The following is a 15,877-nucleotide window of genomic DNA, read 5'->3' on the forward strand; positions in this document are numbered from 1 at the left end:
TTAAACTCAATACAATTGAATTATAAATTGATACTGATTAAATAAATTGTTTTGATTTAAATACAAACACTATTATAGTTGAATTTTGACCATACGACATACGTCGCTAAAGGACCTTTTGCTTCCGAGTTTTGCTTACCTCATGAAACGAACGATATTTTATTATCTGTTGACAGTATTGACGTTTCATTTTTGGGGGCGGGCATCATCTTCGATTAACCGAAATACAATTAAAAATGCTGTAATTCGTTAATCCTCATTAGTATTTGGTCAGCTATTCAAATACTAACACCTCATGTTTGCATCCAAAGAATAGCAGGTACGTTAAATTAGGGAAAATGTCCAGTAATTTCGTTCATGGTGTCCTATCGGATGTATTGGTCATATCCTGTCTTTAGCTTTTTTTATCGGTCTTATTGTACTACCATAGCTAATGTTCTATTGATACTTACGTACCTGAGTGTAATTGAATTGAAATAGTCCGAAAAAAGTAGTTAAGTGAGGGTATCCGCCCATTAAAACTGACGTAAGGTAACTTGCAGGGTACAGTCAAGATGATCGGTGGGTTGTTCGTGTACAACCACAAAGGCGAGGTGCTGATCTCGCGGGTGTACCGCGATGACATCGGGAGGAACGCTGTGGACGCGTTCCGGGTGAACGTGATACACGCGCGGCAGCAGGTCCGCTCGCCCGTCACCAACATTGCGAGGACCTCGTTCTTTCACATCAAGGTAAGTTTTTAAGTTTTTTGTCGGTATAATGGGCGCATGCATCTTGTTCACTAGGAGTTGGCTTTCTTGCTAAGGTTGTGACAAGTTGGCTTCTAGGAGCCTTGTAGATTGTCCCCTAGGAGTTGTCATAAACCATTCTAGTGTAATCCATGTGGAATCTTAATAGAAATTCATTCTAACACTAACTTTTAATTTGATATGCAAAAACCTTCATGAGCGTCTGAGAGTGTGGCGCAAAATGTTGGGCATATCCTGGACGCAACGCCGCACCAACGCGTCTATTCTCGAAGAGCTTCATATTACCACCCGGCTTTCAACTACATGCTTCCAGAGAATGTTGACCTTTGGCCACGTGGCCCGCCAAAACCCGTCCAGTTTTGAAAAGCTCGTTCTGGTTGGGTGCGTCGAAGGGAGAAGAAGTAGAGGCAGGGCTCCAACTCGGTGGTCTGATGCCATACGCGACACTACGGGCGTCAACATCCAGGGGGCAATACAGCTGGCCCAAGACAGGGGGGTTTGGAGAGCGGTGCTGAAGAACTGCACTCCTGATGGTCACGACCCTCAGCCTTGAGGAACCGACAAAGAAGAAGTTGGGAAAACCTAAAAACATACATTATACATTATTATTAGTACAATCCAAAGATGTTTATAATTTTAACAATTACTAATTGTTTTTACCAGCGAGCCAACATATGGCTGGCAGCAGTCACAAAGCAGAATGTGAATGCGGCCATGGTGTTCGAGTTCCTCCTGAAGATCATTGATGTGATGCAGTCCTACTTCGGCAAGATCTCGGAAGAGAACATCAAGAACAACTTTGTTCTTATCTATGAACTTCTTGATGGTATGTTTTTAAATAATTTCACATTATGTTTTAAGCAAGTAAAGGCGGTTTCAGACTAGCGTTTTAAGCGTACGCGCGTGTAAGCTCGTAACGCCGAAACGACCGTATACGCGCAGATAAATACGCTAGTCTGACCGCTGTTACCAATTAGTTACTATATAAATACCCAATTATATAGTAAAATTTACTTAATAGAAAATCACCTGATAATACTACACTTGACCAAGGGTACTTGCTGTAAAATCAATAGTTACTTCAGGATTACTAGAATCTAATTGAGACCCAATTGGAAAATCACTAATCTATCTCAAATGTCCACACCGACACCTATATTGGAGTCGGACATCCACTACACGCGAATCCATAGTGTGCTCTCTATCACACTTACCTGGGGTGGGCGGCGTCCTGTCTCTTTTTTAATTGCTTCGAATGTGGCAAGTGTTTGACTCAAATATAGCAATACCTACTTAGTAACCCAGTGGAGTGAAATTATTGCTGTTATAAAACCTTAAAAATATAGAAGTAAGTCACATGATTTTTAATGGGGTTGGCCAGTCGAAGTATTGAGCAGATGGCGCCAGCATAGCTTGCCCTGTCAATACTTAGAAAATGAGAAATGTGTCAAATTTTTCTTTTTTTTATGGAATTTTATGTTCTGGATGCCAGCCCTTTAAGCCAAATCTCATAAAAAAGGGGCAAGCTATGATGGCGCCATCTATGCAAACCTTTGACAGTTGCCAACGCCATTGTATTGTTTGTTAAATTGGTGTATCTTGCAGAGATCCTGGACTTCGGATACCCTCAGAACTCGGACACAGGAGTCCTGAAGACATTCATCACTCAACAGGGCATTAAGTCTGCCTCTAAGGAAGAACAAGCTCAAATCACCTCCCAGGTAAGTCTAATACAATCTAATACAATGCAATATTAATAAGAGATATTATAATTTTATTAGGTATGTAAGTATGATAAAATTAATAAACCTTTTCTTCAATATGCTCGGAAATGTTCACCTTATTACACAAACTGCTATTTGTAATCAAATTTTTCCTTAGTAAAAGTAAATCTTATCATCCAATATTTCTCAGAACTTTTACCGAAAACTTGCGCATTTAAAACAGGAAAATTGTTCATAAATGTTCTCACAACTTGCAACTCACCTGACTTTAAGAATCAAAGCATCTTACACTTAGTGTAGATGAGCACATCAACTATTTCTGCTATTATTTGTCCTGTTACCCAGGAGACAACTAACGCTGCTTGTTGGAAGAAATACACTAAATAGCCTATCTACACTATGGCCTCTGACTACCACAAAAAGCATCTAAATCCAACAAAATCTCTTTTTAAATGTGACCCAGGCGACATTACCATGGCATTAAGTGCCAAGAAAAAGATAATTGACCCAAATGGGGTCTATGTATGTGTCTGAGTACTCTGAGTATAAAGGAATTAGTAATTAAAACATTTTTTTGTATGACAGGTGACAGGGCAAATTGGATGGAGGCGCGAGGGAATCAAATACAGACGCAATGAGCTCTTCCTTGATGTGCTGGAATACGTCAACCTCCTCATGTCGCCTCAAGGTAATGTATTTCCATTTTTTATTGTTCATCTGGACCTATTAATACAATGGAACTACCATACGAATACGGGAGATACACCAAATATGCTGTGTTGTGACTTTAAGTCAGTTCATTCATAATTTTTAAATCTAAACAATAAACAAATAAATCGTAACTAAAGCAGAATGATAGTTGGCAATACTAATTTGTCCTCTCATGTTTGAAAATTATGTGATGCTACCAAATTGATATGATGCTACCAAATCCGCATATGTACAGTAACTAGAGCAAGCTATTATAAGGGAAAAGGAGAAGGGAGAGTTTGCCACCGAGCCCACCATAACTCCTAATTTAATACAACTTACTAATAGAATAAAAAAAATGGCATATCCAGATCTAGCGAATGCGCACGTATGTTAGCGCAACCCATAATATGGCTCGCATAAAGGCCTGTGCACACCGGATGCGTGTGCGTGCGTAGACGTGCACGTGCACGTTGAAATATATAGCTCCTCACGAGAAACTGTACACCGCTTGCGTGACGGCTCCAACATTTTAGCGCACGTGCACGTCTACGCATAAGTGTGACAGAAATTAAGCATAATAGGGTGCTATAATAGGGCTGTATTTAAAATAAATTATTTTACACCATGCATGAAATAAAGAACCAGATAATTATGAGAATAACACAGATAGTGTTATTTGTAAACACAAGTTCTATTTAATAAATCGGATAGAAATATAAAATGTAGGTGAGTTGACCGTGACGTCACGATGTAATGTTTCATATAAATTCCATATTAGCAAATCGTTTTGACAGTTCTAAACAAGTAACTGATTTGACTAGTAGGAAAATACCCTATTGAACCCTATCACTTTGAAATAAAGTCCAAAATCAGATGGGAAATATATTCCCTGTGCCATATAAAGGCTTAAAACGCGCAATCTACAGTTGCCATTTGGACGCACCTTTCAATTTTGAGATCTTTTTACAAATACTATTTATCACAGAATTATGACTAAGGGCTAATGGCGTTATTCATAAACGCGTTACTGGTCGGAATTAGCTATGAATCGTTTGTCTTTATCTGTCATTTTGACTTATGTATTTGTAAGAAAGGGATAAAACACAATTATGAATAAGGAGGTAAATGTTTATGTAATATTGTTGCAGGGCAAGTACTATCAGCTCACGTAGCTGGCAAAGTGGTGATGAAGTCGTACCTGTCGGGCATGCCGGAGTGCAAGTTCGGCATCAACGACAAAATCGTCATGGAGGCCAAGGGCAAGGGGAATGGTGAGTTGCTTTATAGAATCTCTACATCAAACATCATCAAATATCAACATTTATTCAGCAAATAGGCCACAAGGGCACTTTTTACATGTCAACATAGAATTTACATACAGGCAAAAACACATCAAAAATTAATATACATCTAACCGCAAATATAAATTCAAACTAAAGTAAGTATTACAATTACTTAGAGATGTATGAAGTCTCTAAATGTCGAATTACAAAAAAAAAACTATAATAATATAAAAAAACAAACATAGGTACAAAAACGACAATCTAAAATTATTTAGAGATGTAAATGTCTCTAAGTGTCAGAATTAAAAATGAAAAGATTATATAGTTAATCAAATTATCCTTATATTGAGATGTATAGAGGGTCTTGGAAGAGTCAAAATCCTGTATAATTAAAACATTCATTAAGAGAAAAAATACATATGAGAACCAAATGAGGTGTCTCAATCTAATTATACTCAAAATAAAGTTACTAAATATAATAGTTTGTGTTAGCTTAAATAGACCAGTCTCCACTAACCGCACCCTTTCACCCTTGGACGTAATAAATATAAATCGAGCCAACAACGTTCTATACGTCGAATTTAGCTCAACTTGTTTTAACACTTTCGCAACCGGGCAAAAAACGGCGCACTACCCCAGAAACCGGTCGTCTATATCTGCGTACAAAACAACCCGCTGGGCGGGTTGTCCGGCATCTGAGTAAAGTTTACGAGTGCCCGAGAGTCGGGTACGCGGTGTCGAATGTGTTAAATCATTCCAAAGTTCTTAGTCATAAGTTGTTTGCGATGACCAAGCCTACCCCTATCCGCCACGAAAAAAAAGGGACCGGAAGTTATCGAAGTTAGTCAATAGTCATCATCCGAACTTCAAATGTGGAGTAGTAGAACCCTAGCTGTGATTGTGTCGTGTCTAATTAATTAATTATAGGGTGGAAGTGGTGGAACATTTCTAGGGACTGAGCCGAAAGGATAGTGTGATCTAAGTGATCTACACTCGAGTTATTATAATCATAAAGCTGGATTTTAAAGTATAACAAAATCATTAAAACAAAATATTTTTATATCAGTGACAACCCTACAAAGTTATTTACATTTTAAATAGGGAATATTACGCAAAACTCTGAGTAGAGGGCGTCACTGGGCCAAACATATGGCCTACCGTGAAACACGACAATCGAAGGTTCGGTTTCTGCCTCTCTATCACTCTTGCCTATTCCATCGATAGAGAGGCAGATAAAGAAATTTCGATTTTCGCGTTTGGCGGTGGGCCACCTGTAAACAAACCGCCTTGATCCATCAATGTCCTAGTGAAAACTTGTCAAAAAACTGTTTAAGGCCTAGTATGTATAAGTTACTCTATGGTTTACTAAACATATTAGTTCTGCACTCTGGCGGCAGAACATTGCAGTAATACTCCCTATTGACACATGCCCTGTCATTCTGTAGGATCTACTTGCTAGGGTTGAAACATACATATTTTCGGACTAATGTTTAACAAACTGTATCTCAAAAACGGTTAGAAATATTAACGTAATTAATAAGTGAAAAATAATGTACGTAGCCTGAACAATTCCCAGTTTGCGTAAAAGTCCTTCGTTCTGTTCCACCCGATATATTTGATAATAATGCCGATCAAAGAGAGTCGTATTTCATCTCACCTCGCTCCAATATTTATTTCTGTCGAACTCCAATACTCATCACATCACCTATACGAGTATCATTAATATTATCCACTTCCCCCCCCACTGACTTCTCAGGTGGCATCTCCGGCAACACGGACAGCGACCCGGCGCGGTCCGGCAAGCCGGTGGTCGTCATCGACGACTGCCAGTTCCACCAGTGCGTCAAGCTCAGCAAGTTCGAGACTGAGCACAGCATCTCCTTCATACCTCCCGACGGGGAGTTTGAACTCATGAGGTGAGATTATTATCCTATTCCCCCCACTGACTTCTCAGGTGGCATCTCCGGCAACACGGACAACGATCCGGCGCGGTCCGGCAAGCCGGTGGTCGTCATCGACGACTGCCAGTTCCACCAGTGCGTCAAGCTCAGCAAGTTCGAGACCGAGCACAGCATCTCCTTCATACCTCCCGACGGGGAGTTTGAACTCATGAGGTGAGATTATTATCCTATTCACCTCACCTCATAAGGGCAGTTAAAAGAGCATACTTGGGTCGATCGACTGGACGCCGTCCTGTAGGTCACCCTAAGTATCAGTGGGCGGATATAGTAGAGGTACTTATATCTCCGTTAGCTCGGCGTTGGTGAAAGCTGGCGTGAATCCGCGCAGGACCGAGCAAACTGGCGTGCTCTTGTGTTGGAGAACTAGACGTCATTTTGGATGATTGCGCCAGCCAAGTAAAAAAGCTCAGGTGAAATATCTACACGATACTATTAGTAGGGGAAGCCCAAGAGGGGATTTTTGTGTTTACTCGAGAGCGTCAGATTAAGATATGAGTGATATCTTGCTACCCCGTGTAGTCTACCTTTAGTCCTTTTAGCCATCTATGTTGAGCCCTTGGTTGGTGGGGGCTTCAACAAATTGTTAAGCAGATTGTGGATTTGGTCATATTAGTCAAAATTAACGCTATAATTGTGCTATTACTAAATCTGATAATTATTTGCACGCATTTCCTTAATCTGACGGTTACAATGTAAAAATTTGGCGTCAAACTTGTGTTCGTCAGATTAAGAAAATGCCTACAAATAAGTGTTATATTAAGTTATAGAAAAAATATAGCATTAACGTGGACAAAAACGACCAAGCCCACAAACTGCTTAACGATTTTTTAACCCTCCACCAACCTCCCGAAATTTAAAAAAAATTGTAGACGGTTTCCGGCTAGCTGGAAAAAAAAACTTTATATAATTTTTTTTTTCTTCTTATCATCTAATATTTCCATTCCAATAGGTCTGTATGACGCTCGAGTAAGTACACATTTAGCATCGTCGTCTCCCCAACTATATTGATAGGATTTACCGGGTAAAACATTGCTGGCGCCATTTGTAAAACGCTTCGATCGTCCAACCCCATTCTCCAATACGGACCGCACCGGGGCATATCGGTCGATCAAATTGGACCATCTGTGATATAAAACCAGGGCTTACTTTACTTCGTTGACAATCCCTTTTTACTCAGCCTCTATACCCTCACAATAACTTTGTCCCAGATACCGCACAACAAAAGACATCTCGCTGCCGTTCCGCGTGATTCCCCTCGTGCGAGAAGTGGGCCGCACCAAGATGGAAGTGAAGGTGGTCCTCAAGAGCAACTTCAAGCCTTCGCTGCTCGGACAGAAGATTGAAGTGAAGATACCAACCCCACTTAACACCAGCGGGGTTCAGCTGATCTGCCTCAAGGGGAAGGCTAAGTATAAGGTACAGTCACCACCTCACCACACGGGATTGTTATGCCATGTAGGGTTCTTGCTAAATTGGAAATTCTATAGCGTAAGTATTGAACAACCAATTTAGCTAGGACCCTAAATGGCGCACCTATCGCGGAGCGTGATGGTACTAATGCACTTCAATCTTATAAGTTGTTGTTATGGCGTCACTGTTCCTAACTTACTATATTTCGATAAGTAACATCAAGAGCAAGGCATATCCAGATTTGGCTAATGCGCTGCTGGTAATTGTCAAGTGAAGTGACAGAGATAGGGATAACTAAACCTTCAATCAGATTAAGGGTTTAGTTATCCCTGACTAACTAATTTAACGTCAATTAGATTGAGTTATCCCTAGGGCGGCATAACAATGAGAAAGTTTAGTTTTTCAATAGTTTAGTCCAAAAGTAAGTTCAAAAATCTTTCGCACCAAACATTCTCCTCCATTTCTAGGCCAAATCAAAGGCGTATGTAACACGTCTACGGCTCTATGCGTAGTACAGTCAGGTGTAAAAATGATGGGCGCACACATGGGACATATTTTTGGGTAAGTTGTATGCGCCCATATTTTTACACTTGTCTGTACGTCGCTTGCATTGCGTATCGCATTCGTTACCAATACGTGCATCGCAAGCGAGGCACTGCGAAAGAAGCCGCGGTGCTGCATTACGTATGTTGTGTGCATCGGCCTTAACCTTTTGGACGCCAATGACCGATATATCCGCACCGCAGGTCTAACGCCAAGGACGGATTAATCGGTCACAGACCATAGAGCAACATAGACCTACGAGGGGTGTTCAAAATATTCTCGGTATGAGAATGAAAACAAACAAGTACGAAAAGTTTGATATTTTTATTTTTCAATATACTCCCCCCCCTATGTTCATACACTTAAGAGATCGATCAATTATTTTTTTTAATCCCTCATAAAAATATTTTTTATCTTTGGTGTAAAAATGCTCCTCCACTGCCGCCTTCAATGCTTCATCGTCAGAAAATTTATTTCCACGCAGATCCTTTTTAAGATTGGGGAACAAAAAGAAGTCGCTGGGGGCTAAGTCCGGGCTATACGGTGGGTGAGTAACAGTTTCAAACCCACATTCAACAATAGCTGCCTTGGCAATATGAGCAGTATGGACGGGGGCGTTATCATGCAGAAGCAGAACACCTTTGGTTAACTTTCCTCGCCTCTTTTCTTTGATTGCATCCTTTAACTGACGTAGAATATTAGCGTAGTAATGTCCTGTGATACTGACACCTTTTTCTTTATAGTCGATTAGTAATACTCCTTCACAATCCCAAAATATCGTGGCCATGACCTTGCCAGCTGAAGGCATGACCTTGAATTTCTTGGGATGAGCTGAACCCTTAATGTGCCACTGCATGGACTCTTGTTTACTCTCTGGGTCATAATGATGAACCCAGGTTTCATCTCCAGTAACTATTCTTTGCAGCACCTCATCAGGATTTTCACCGCACAGGTCAATAAAATCGGAACAACAAGCAACACGCATGTCTTTTTGAAGCCGAGTCAGCATTCGCGGAACCCATCTTGCACTTACTTTTGACATATTAAGATGGTCATGGATAATATCATGTACGGTACCAATAGAGAGATTGGTTACTTGAGCTATAGATTTTACTTTCACTCGACCATCTTCTAATATAAGTTTTTCCACTTTATCTATATTTTCTTGTGAAGTAGCTACTACAGGCCGGCCAGGTCTAGGGTCATCTTCAATACTCTCCCTTCCACGTTTAAACTCGCTTGACCACTTTTGAATGGTAGATAAAGAAGGAGCAGACTCGCGGTAAACACAATCCATTTCCTCTTTTATGGTTTTTTGATTTTTACCCTGTTTTGTCAAGAATTTTATGACGCATCGATGTTCTAATTTTGTTAACATTGTCAATTCGCACATGATGTCCGTGTTTGTTCAGCAATTGCAGAAAAACAAAAGAACATCTCGGTTCGAATTATACTTTTTTTTAATGTCAACGAATAAACCTTAGCGGCCAGTAACGAAAGAAATTTTAGAAGAGGTTGTAAGATATCAATACCGAGAATATTTTGAACGCCAAAATACGTACGTGCATTTGCAAAAAGTTCAATTTCAGTTTTGACATTTCGGTGACGTGGCGTCCAAGCGACAGCTTTTGTGTTTTACACGGCGTCGAAAAGGTCAAGTTCACTAAGGGCCACTTTTACCATCCCACTAACCCGGGGTTAAGCGGTTAATTCGTTAACCCAGACTCAAATTGTACTGGTAACCATGGTAACTCCAGGTTTAATCGGTTAACCACGGGTTAGTGGAATGGTGCAAGTGGTGCTAAGAGTTAAAGCTATAAAAATGATTAATTCTGCGAAATATTGATATATGTATATTTACCAGGCATCTGAGAACGCGATAGTATGGAAGATCAAGCGCATGGCGGGCATGAAGGAGACTCAGCTGTCGGCGGAGATCGAGCTGCTGGAGACGGACACCAAGAAGAAGTGGACTCGCCCGCCCATCTCCATGGGCTTCGAGGTGCCCTTCGCGCCCTCGGGCTTCAAGGTACGGACATACAATACAGTTAAACTCGAATTTTTGTACAACATAATCACAATGTAAAAAATAACAATGGACCGACGCCTTTGATGTTTGCGTAAATTCCGACACCGCACAAGAACACAGTAGGGTTGTCACAGACTTTTACACACCAACACAAACATACCAAACATTTCAAATAAGACACGCTAAGGCGATGTATGCAGCTCGAGTGCGCGCGACCCACCCCTCGCACCCCGCACGATTGCCCTGTCTAGCGGCTTCGTTAAATGACTGTATTATTTTATAGACTGTGTCATAATTATCCGCCTATGTACATCCCAACGCTATAGATTACCTCCCATAAAGAGGGTTGTTTCTCTCTATCATAAAGTGTACAAAATATCACTTCATGTTTACCATATTAAGAAATATTTTGTACATTTAGATCTCAGAATCTTCTCAACGGGTTTTTTTTTATTTATTTATTTAGTTATTTATTATACAATAAGTTACAAGTTTTTTTGTTAAGGACAATGCTCCACACGATAGAAGTTTTCAATGATACTGAGCTATGAAGGTCTTTCTTGTGACCATTAGTTTTTCAGTCCCTTAATTCTCGTTGTTTCAAATTCCATTCAGGAAGTCTCTTTCCAATTCCTTTGATTAGAAAGAGACTTTCGCTAATATTATATAGTTATAAGTTGTTGTGCCATCAGCCCCAGCTGGCCCCAGGTATCGTCAATAAACTTCGCACCTCGCGTTATCCCATATAAAATTGGCATTTTGCAGTCCTGCTATATACCATCTTAATCATTCGTTATTTAAAGTATACCTACCTAGTTTTGAACCGACTATTTTCCCTTTTAGGTCCGCTACCTAAAAGTGTTCGAGCCCAAACTGAACTACTCTGACCACGACGTGATCAAATGGGTGCGCTACATCGGCCGCTCCGGCCTCTACGAGACCAGATGCTAGACTACCGATTGTAAGTATCCCTTTATTTGTAGTACATTTTTGAGCTATGTGATACACTTCTTTTATCGGCTTACTTATTCGAAGATACTATACAAAATTTTTTCGACAGAGCCAAATTGTAACTTAATTTTACGAGCATCCTACGGCGTAATCTTTGTGTTTGTTTCGAAATTGCAACTATAAATTCATCTGAATAAACACCCTCCTATGATTGTCTACCTTAATACATTAATTGATTCAAAGCCATGTAACAGACTACCGCACCGAACTGTGACTTTGGTGCGGTCACAATATCTCTTTCTCGCTCTAACTTATAGCTGCGCCCTTAACCTTTTGAACGCCAAACGGAGCATCCATTCGCCGTGCCACTGACGCCACGGGGGTAAAATTTAGTTTTGTGAATAAATAATGCCAACCTAAAAGTGGGGTGTTTTTCAGTAGATTTTCATCAAAAAACGATCGACGTCAAATGCCATCTTTGGCGTCGTTGTCACGATTTTGCGTTGACGTCAATTGCCGTCTCTGGCGTTCAAAAGGTTAACGCGCGTACGGCGACCACCTCACACACTACCGATACGTGCGCCGCACCGCGCCAACGGTCGCGGTGCGGTGCGGTAGTCTGTTACGGCTTTTAGAGTTCCTCGTGTGTAATGCCACACCATTATAAACTAATTTTTATCATTTTATATACATTTTAAGCAAAATCAAAATTTCTTTCCAGAATTTCTTGAATCGAACTCGAAGCTACAAAAGGCGCGTTACATACTGTTTATAATAATGTTAACCGGGCCAGCAAGATAAAATCAATTCTATGGCCATTGAGTTAAAGTTGGAAGTCGCTCAAACATTGTAATCTGTTAAGGGCATTGTGTTGAACTGAAACCAGCCAGCAAATAATTGGACCATGAAATTGGGCCCTTATCAGAATATACAAGTTGAAACTGTGAAAAAGACATATATTAATATTCGCACGGCTCTTGACACTGACTTTTCAGCTAATTCATTTGTTTAAAGAAGTTTCCTAACATCAAAGTTATGAGATTTTTATTTTATTTTTTAAATTTTAATATTTTTAAGTAGAATAATCTTTTTTTTTATGCCTGTGGCGGATACTGGGTAAAATATATGATATGTTTTGTATATGATTCTTAGAGGGCTGGCAATGAATGACATTTTAAAAAATTTGTTTGTCATTGTGTTTTCATAAATGGCTTAAGGTCTTATACGAGTACAATGTACCTGTATGGACAGATTCTGAGCAGCACTTAATCGGCCATCTACTACTAAAGTATACATATATGGTGTATACAATTGAAATCAGTCCTCTAATGATTATATATTGTTTTGTTATGTACACACTATAATATAACATGTATTTGTAAGCCACATCGAATCTCAAAATGAAATGTTTTTATGAAATCTTATATTTATTATCATTTTGATTGTGGTGACACAAGTAGGAATTAAATTATAATACATCTGTATATTTTATGCGATTTAGGATTTTATTGCATCGTTAGGTGCTTATTTGTATTCGACCAAAAATGTAAGTATTATTATATTATTGCAGTAATTTGTCCAAGTTACATATGTATGTAGTATATCGTTTTTGAATACTTATCCACTCTATATTGTGGGATATTCATATAAACAAAAAGGGGTATTATTTAGGTTATTTATAAAACTCTTAAGGCCTGTGCACACCGGCTTGCGTGTGCGTGACGTGCACGTGCGTTAAAATGTTGGAGCCGCACACGCACGCGTCACGCAAGCGATGTGCCGTCTCTCATAAGGATCTGTATACTAGAACGCCGCACGCGCACGTCATGCACACGCAGGCGGTGTGCACAGGCCTTTAATGTAGACAAACATTTGTCTCATTTTGTAATTCAATTCCGTTACAGTTATTTGTATGAAATATATTAAGATGAACCTAACTTTGTATGCATCTGTCGATTTTTAATGTATTCTAAAACAGTGGTCCGCTAAAGCCCAATACGTATCTGTATATTTGTTTTTTTGCTATATTTTCCTGCGGGTAGATGTAGAATAATGTCGTCGGCATCAAATTGACCTTACGTTACGGCGTGTTTTTTGCCACAAAGTAACTAAATGGACTCCTTAAAATGATAACTATAAGTATAAGGTGTGAAAGCGACATATTTCGATATTTCGTGCACCTCAGAAGCCCTTCATCAGTTTCGCCTCGAGCTAAACGCCGCCGATAGAGACCAGCCAATCTGATTCCGACTACATTTTATAGTTCTAATAATATAAAGAGTGTGTCGTAAACTACCACGTTAACATACCATTCCTATGAAATTTAGAAATGCTTTCGTTTCATTTCATAACAAGTTATTGAACTAAATATATAAATTATTGTATACTTTTAAAAAGTATCACTAAATATGATTAGTGTTATTTAGATTTATCGTAGGGTATTTGCTTGGTTATCATCTTCGAAACACGCATAACAATAAGGTATTATGGACGGCCAAACTTGAGCTAAAATAAGCCTTATTGCTCGGGATGAAGATCTATTTTACCGTAACATTTAACTGATGAAAACTTATAATTATAACGGAATTTTGGATAGATACGAGGTGGAGGACGCACCAGTGGCAAGGCAATAGAACTCGATTCCTATCAGCTAGCCTATTTCATGACGATTAGGCCTCATTCGCACGAGCGCTTTTTCAACGCGCGTTAAAAAAGAGCTTGAATCCGCCCGCACGCTTAATTCGATTTAACGGCCAACGCTTAAAGTCGAAAATCCAACAACGCTTGATAAACGCTTGAGGTTGACTGGTAGAGAATGCCTTATGGCATTAAGTCCGCCTTTTGTACTATAAGGTTTTCTTTTGTGCAATAAAGATTAAATAAATAAATAAAAAGCGCCACCGTCATCGTGTGAATAAATACACATGTATCCATTTGTGTCATTCAAACGCTTTTTTAACGCGCGTTGTAAAAGCGCTCGTGCGATTCAGGCCTTAAGCGCTTTCTACATTAATCTACAGGCCTAAATAAAATAGCAAGCCGCCGCTGATACGGTACTATTTAACCCTATAACAAAAGCATAACGTTCTTCATTAAACTGTTAAAAAATTGTATATTGACCGTAGAATGAAAACGTGCGTGTTTCGTAGACGCTCAGTGTAAGTGCATGCTGTTATAGGAAATGCTTATATGTATGGTGTTACAAAAAGGTTCATGTACAATAAATAGTAAACAAAATACGCACGTTTTATTTCACATCGTCTTTTAGGGTAGAACGGGGTCAATTGAAACACTTTTGAAACAACCGCTTAAAAATCTAGAATTTAATGTTATGTTAAAATGTAATAGGCTAAAATGAAAATTTGTAAGTGCTTCAACTACTATTTTTTTGACGCAGTATGTATAATATTTTAAAATTATGTACAGTCAGAAGTCTAAATCGGTGACACTGGGCTATAGGTGTATTGCAATTGCCCGAGCTCGCGTCAATCGTATCGATGTTGTCTGTTGAAACTAGTAAACTTGTAGCTTTAAATAATAGGGTCCTTGAAATTATACACTTTACACGTAATATGTAGTAATATACAACTTTATTTCATTTTTATGGCACTTTATGAAAGTCGTTTTATGTAATACTTATTTACTTAATGTAACATTTACTGGTAGTTGTTACAGTTAAATCACGATTAAATCCATAATAAAATTACTTAATAGTTAGCAATCTTCAATACGAGTTTTTTAACTTAACACATAAATTACTTACTATTGAATACTTGTGCCAGGGTCTAATGAAAACAGTTAAATTGGACCCACTTCCCCCTTGCAAACGGCACTTATGTTATATTCGTACAAAATACTGACTTAGATGTCTCATAGTATATTTAGATATAATTTCTACATTTAACTGAAGGAAGACTGATCAAAGTTTCATGTTTCTATTCATAGACATGTACAGTCTTCCTACCCATTTTGTACTCTGTCACAGTGACAATAATATGAGGTCTCTAGCTACTTTCATATTGATTGTCACTGTGACAAGCTACGAAATGGGTAGGAAATTAAATTCTTTGACTTTACATAACTACATTTTCCTTTAAAATTATGCACACTATATCTGTTTATGCTAATATAAGAAAAATCTACAAGTTACTGTAGATTATACTTGACCTAATCTACAGACAATTGCGTCTTAATATCGTCAGATGACAACCAAAACTCACTAATTACTACCATAAAGTTCATAAGCCATTGTACCCTGTGAATCCAATACACTGTATCTGCAGTTATCTGTCTATCGTAATTACAGTGTATTGGATTCACAGGGTACCATGGTTAGCGAACCGTATGAGTAATAAAACAAGGTTGATTTTTGTTTAATATTTTTCTTCCTGTTAGTGAGTTTTGGTTGTCACCTGACACTACTCTTAATACTGTCTAGGAACTTCATTCACGATATTCACGCACTCTTAGGGCCACTTGCACCATCCCACTAACCTGTGGTTAAGCGGTTAAACCATTAACCTAGTGTCAAATT

The 15,877-nt window shown here is 39.0% G+C and overlaps 2 protein-coding genes across 3 annotated transcripts in view; both read left to right on the plus strand.

Moving 5' to 3' along the window:
* The window catches only part of LOC134796347 (ESF1 homolog), a 328,393-nt gene that overhangs the window by 113,856 nt on the left and 198,660 nt on the right, over window positions 1–15,877 (plus strand). The gene's annotated exons all lie outside the window — the stretch shown is intronic.
* Window positions 176–13,039, plus strand: LOC134796372 (AP-2 complex subunit mu). Of its 2 annotated transcripts, XR_010144923.1 has the most exons (12): window positions 176–319; window positions 543–731; window positions 1,413–1,575; window positions 2,355–2,470; window positions 3,059–3,161; window positions 4,315–4,437; window positions 6,206–6,365; window positions 7,619–7,826; window positions 10,228–10,392; window positions 11,236–11,353; window positions 12,065–12,199; window positions 12,230–13,039. XR_010144923.1 is itself a non-coding variant. In XM_063768545.1 (11 exons), exons 2-10 carry the CDS (start codon window positions 555–557, stop codon window positions 11,341–11,343), a joined length of 1,323 nt encoding a protein of 440 aa, XP_063624615.1. In that variant the 5' UTR covers window positions 176–319; window positions 543–554; the 3' UTR covers window positions 11,344–11,353; window positions 12,065–13,039. The 2 variants fall into 2 exon arrangements, 1 of the variants encoding a protein (XP_063624615.1); XM_063768545.1 differs by having other exon boundaries at window positions 12,065–13,039.

This window comes from Cydia splendana, chromosome 13, assembly GCF_910591565.1.
Source record: "Cydia splendana chromosome 13, ilCydSple1.2, whole genome shotgun sequence".
NCBI classification, from domain to species: domain Eukaryota; kingdom Metazoa; phylum Arthropoda; class Insecta; order Lepidoptera; family Tortricidae; genus Cydia; species Cydia splendana.